At 34.8% G+C, this 5,490-nt stretch overlaps 1 protein-coding gene across 1 annotated transcript in view; it reads left to right on the top strand.

Annotated features, from left to right (window-relative positions):
- The first annotated feature begins 1,265 nt into the window (after positions 1 to 1,265).
- Positions 1,266 to 5,490, top strand: part of LOC132191004 (probable sodium/metabolite cotransporter BASS4, chloroplastic) — a 19,570-nt gene continuing 15,345 nt past the window's right edge. The window contains exons 1-5 of the mRNA XM_059606027.1: positions 1,266 to 1,600; positions 1,935 to 2,040; positions 2,185 to 2,292; positions 2,427 to 2,494; positions 4,770 to 4,848. Coding sequence (XP_059462010.1) covers positions 1,424 to 1,600; positions 1,935 to 2,040; positions 2,185 to 2,292; positions 2,427 to 2,494; positions 4,770 to 4,848 — 538 coding nt within the window. The 5' untranslated portion in view covers positions 1,266 to 1,423. The remainder of the gene's footprint in view (positions 1,601 to 1,934; positions 2,041 to 2,184; positions 2,293 to 2,426; positions 2,495 to 4,769; positions 4,849 to 5,490) is intronic.

Below are 5,490 nucleotides of genomic sequence, written 5' to 3'. Positions count from 1 at the left end.
TAACAATAATATTAAAATAAATATTATTTAATTAAAATTTAAATATTTTAAAAAATAAAGCTTTATTTACAAGTTTCGCCTAAGGCCCTAAAAACTATTGGACCGGCCGTGACGCCACCCCAAGGGTTTTCTGTTGGTGGCCAGCCACCCACGTTCAACATTTTAATTTATTTTAAATTTGAGATTTGAACAAATCAGAAATCATATGAGTTTTTTAGTAATTTTAATTCAATTCCAATCATAAAAGATGTGTTGCTACCAAACTACAAAATATGAATAATTATTCTATTCTAACATCCTTCATTCTCAATAATAACTATTCATTTTCCTAATAGAATGTCTATTTTGCAAATCAAATGAAGAGATTGATTGCTTCACCATTGGGATACCTGTCTGTGGGCTCTCAAGTCACCACCCTTACAATCTGCACTCATCTCTCTTCCTCACTCGAATCTAGCGAAAAACATAAAGGCTATTAGTATTTAGTACGTAAAAATGATTATAATTATTAAAAACATCTTATAAACAAACACAAACAACAACATTACAAATCCAAAACATCACATATAGTTATATATGTATTATATAAGTTTTTTTAAAAAAACTGATTACCCCGGTTATCAACCGATTTCTAAATACCTATAACCAGTAACCGCAACTAACCTAGGCGGTTATTTGGTTATCTAGTTGTGGTTATTTGGTTATCCAATTATCCAGTTAGTAGTTAATAACTACCACATTTGTGCACCTCTAGCCATAATAGCTCAAAGGTGGTATTCGTGCATGGCACTCAGCTTCAATACTAGATTGAGCAACAACAAACTTTTTGTGGATGATGAGTGAATGTCGAAGGATGCTGCATACAAACTTCGTTACTAAAGTCACCATTAAGAAATACATTTATTTATTTATTATTATTATTATTTTTTGCATGTCTGCATAAGAGAGAGGATGAAGATTCGAACTACATTAAGAAATATATTTTTGATTTCCATTTGAAATCGAACAAAGGTAAGACAAGTTATTTACACAAACTTCTCATAATCAATGCCATATTATTGATTGAACCTTTTGGCCATAAGACGTGCCTTGGGTTGTTGGTCAAAAATTTCGTTGGTTTGCGCCGATGGAATGTGACGAATGTATTAAGTTGATATTTTTTTTATAAGTCAAGTAACCTATGTGATAGGATTTGAAACTTCGGTGGAAATATATATAAAAAACGTAATTAATCCCAAAATTTTCAAACCCAACCTCAAATTCGCTCCTTCAGTCTTTCGTGTCACCCGTTTGTTTCAAACAAACACGTTTCTGACCCCCAACCCAAGCTGCTACGTTATCTCACTTCGCAATTTCTAAACAGTTTGATTGAAGTCTCTCTCACCCTTCACTGTGAAAGTATAGTACACTCCGTACCTTTCCAATGGCGGGAACGCTCCAAACCCTAATTCTCACTCCTCTATCCACCCAAACGCAGTCGTTCCGCCTCGGGAGCCCACGTTTTCCGCCAAATCACACTTTCTTCTACAGCACCTCCATCAATTTCAATCACAATCGCTCAATTTACAGGCCCATCACAGCCTTGGAGCGGTCCGATCAGGTTCGGCCTTCTCTAATTCCATCAGTTTCAATTGCTTGCTTCTTCTTCGGTGTTTGGTGACCGAGAAAATACAGGAAAATAACAGAAATCACACAGTTAATCATAAATTTGAAAATAAGATATATATATATATACACACCCATTTGTGTATCTATTACATTATATAAATTATGTACGTTATAATATAAAGCAAGCAAAGTAGGATGTAATATACTTAGAATTTGAAGTATCCTTTGCATTTTCCTAGATTTTTTGGAAGTTCAACCTGGTGTGTCACAAGTTGCTTATATGGTCTATACTCTTATTATTTAAAGAAATATCAATTGTGTATCAGAGAGATGGAAATGGAGATAAAGTTAATCAGGTCTCGGGTTCAGCGAGTGGGTTAAATTGGGCAAAACCGTTGTTGAATTTTGTGGCGAATAACTTCCTTCCCGTAGGTAATTTGATTATATGCAGTCCTTGTGATCAAATAAGTCCTTTTTATTTAAAAAAAATAAATTCCCTTGCAAAATCTTTACGTGTTTGAGTATCATCTCATTTATTGATTAGTACTCTATATGTATGTGTAACATTACGTGCAGCTCTTGTCAGTGGAGTAGCATTAGGACTTGCAAATCCTAGTCTTGGTTGTCTTGCAGATAGATATTCTCTCTCAAAATTTAGCACATTTGGGATATTTATTATATCAGGTTTGTGTTTGGCATTTCTTCCCTTTTTTTTTTTTTTTTTTATTTTTTTATTTTTTTATTGGTTATTATTCAGTTTTATGATGGCCACCTCGCTATTCATTTATTTGTTTGTTTATTTTTGTGTGATTTCATAGGATTGACATTGCGTAGCAGAGACATTGGTGCAGCCACAGAAGCATGGCCTGTAGGGGTTTTTGGGCTTGTATGACCTTGAATTTCTTATGTCCCATCATGCATTTTGAGGTTCATCCTCCAGAGTTTCTTTTATTTTATTTTATTTTTTTAAACTTATTCTCTCCTGCATCTTCTGTGACTGTTATCTAGACATTATTTTTTGGGAAAATGTATAATAAGTCCCCGAGTCAACCCTCTAAAATTTAAAATTCCTTGAGTTTTTTTTTTTTCTTTTGAAAATTTACTCCCTGGGTTAATTAAAATGACAATAAAATTATTGCCGTCAAAATTTTTTAATAGCCGTTAGGGCCACTCAACCCTGTGGCCACCCCAAACCCCCAATGGGGTGGCCGCGAGCCACCTCATGGGTGGAGGGGTGGCCATGGGCGGTTAGGGGTGGCCGCGAGCCACCCCAAACCACCCCTGGGGCAGCTTGCGGCCACCCCATAGGGGTTAGGTGCGCCACCCCTGGCCACCCTTCAATTTTTTTAAAATTTTTTATTTTGTTTTAGATTTAATTTTTTTTAAATTAAATTAATAAAAAATTAATATTTTAATCAGGTAAAACGGTGCGTTTTGAGTGGCACTAACGGCTGTTAAAAAATTTTGACGGCAGGGATTTTATTGTCATTTCAATTGACCCAGGGAGTAAATTTTTGAAAAAAAAAACTCAGGGAGTTTTAAATTTTGGAGGGTTGACTCAAGGACTTATTATACATTTTCCCTTATTTTTTTTTTGGTTTTTGTTTTTTGATTGAATGTGTTGTGGACTGAAGTCAGAGACAGAATTTTGATTGTTTCCCATACCTTTATGCCACTGCCTTATAGTAATGGATCAAAGTCTTATTCCAACACTTCCTTTCTGTATCATATGCATGAATCTATTTTAGTGGCACCTTCCCTTTCAGGCACTAAGAAATAATGAAGAAAATTTTATGCGAGGGTGGTATTTTGCTCACATCTTATCTGTTTAAAGTTCTTACACTTCTTGTGATGGATTACATTCTATGATCATATTTTACTCTTTAAACCATGTACATTTGTATCATAATAACTATGGGCACTATTAAATATGTGATCGGTATCTTAATGCAGTGATATTGTCAAAAAATTAGGAAAGCAGGCCATCATATTAGTGGGTAAAATTACTAGCACAACAAATGTTAACAATGAATAATGTTGTTGCTTACCTTCATATATATAAACTTGTGCTCCACATTTTTATATCCTTTTACACGTAGGAGTGGGCTTTGCTATTACAAAACCCTAGTCTTTATGATTTTGAGTAAGGGGCACTAAGGATGATTATGAACAATAGGTCAGAGTTTCAACATTTTTGATGATTTTGGTTATAATTATCTATTAGCATTATTTTGAGGTTATGTGGCAAGCATAAGGATTCTTCTTATGATGCAGGTATAAGGATTCTTGGCAAATAAAGATAACTTTTGAACATGCTACAAAATGGGAAATAGTATTAAAAACACATTCAACCACTTGGATAAACTAAAAGAAAAACTGTAATAAAATATGAAATTTGGTATTGTTGATTAGGTGAGTGGTAGGAGCTTAACACATGCATTTATATTGCTTAGTAATGATATGAAACCATAGAAAGGTGCAGATGCTTATTGAAGTTGCATCAATAGGCGAGGAAACTTATTTACATTTGATAAGATTAAATAGAGGTAAAAATGGTAATAGAAATCACTTTATGGATTATAAATCTAAGTTGATTCAAGATTCAATTCTCTGCATGTTGCAGATTCCTACATTTCTAAGTTTCTACATGGTCCCCTGTTTGATGATCTTATGTATCAATTACTATCATTTTTAAGGCACTGTGTGATGCCTACCTATAAATAACCTCGCTACAGCTTAGACTGGTTAACAGATGCTTGCTGCAGCAGCAAGCTAATTGCCTAACTGGGGACTTGAACCCATGTGACTTCCTTAATTATGTTTTTCCGTTATTAGTAACCTCTCGCACAACCCATGGGACTTGAACCCATAACCTTATCCACCATCCCAGTCTTCATGGGGGGTGGAGCTGCCATTTGGCCCAACAGCCATTGGCAAGGAACCTGCTTTCTTCTCATGGTTAAGTGGCTGGCTACATAGTTTATTGCCCATTATGGCCACTCTTTTCTAGCATTGTTGCTGAACATTGGTAATTTATTGATATCAATTTTATTGGTTTCTTATCCGCATTGGTATACATGCACAATTCATTGGTATCTATTTTACTGTTGAATCTAGACTGGTATATATGTTATCAATTCTTGCTTCTCCTCTCTTTGCAGGTGTCCATTCTGATGATCTCTCCATACTTTTCAAGAGCAATATTGCAAATGCAGATGAAACCCCAAGAATTTGTTACAGGTTTGACGATTGTAATTATTTTTCTTGTAGCATTGGTACAAAGTACATGCATAAAATACTTAAGTTCACATACACAACTTACACATTTGTACACTTGATACGTACACACGTACACAAACACACACAAATATATCTGTTGACACTGGTGTAAAACTAAGTTAGTATACACCAATCAACAACTTTTGTAGGATTTATATTTTTCCAAAACCGCTATTGGATTATATGCTCCCCACAGCTCCACACATGCATGTCAAATATCAATTTGATCCATTGTCATTGCTATAGACAATAAAGTCACATTTTTTTTAACTCCAATTTTCAATGTTATGGACGATACAGCTACCAAAATTGACTCATTGAAAGATTTACTGTTTTTATCTGCTATGATGGATTCATATGCATACAACATGCTCACCATTTTGTGCACATGTTTGTTCCTGCATTCACTAATATTTTTATTTTAGGTTTGGTGTTGGGGGGGGGTGGCTGCGGAATTTAAAAATTTTGGGTTCGACATTTCATGTAGTTCCGCTCCTGCATGCATGCATGCACCTTAGAAGGCATTTTTCCATTACATTTAATGCACCTTAAAGTCTGAAGCAGGTTCATAATTTTCATCTTTGAACTTTAAGTTGAAGGAGA

The sequence above is a fragment of the Corylus avellana genome, chromosome ca1, assembly GCF_901000735.1.
Source record: "Corylus avellana chromosome ca1, CavTom2PMs-1.0".
NCBI classification, from domain to species: Eukaryota; Viridiplantae; Streptophyta; class Magnoliopsida; order Fagales; family Betulaceae; genus Corylus; species Corylus avellana.
Note: the sequence above shows the minus strand (reverse complement) of the source record. Positions and strands in the feature narration are given on the sequence as shown.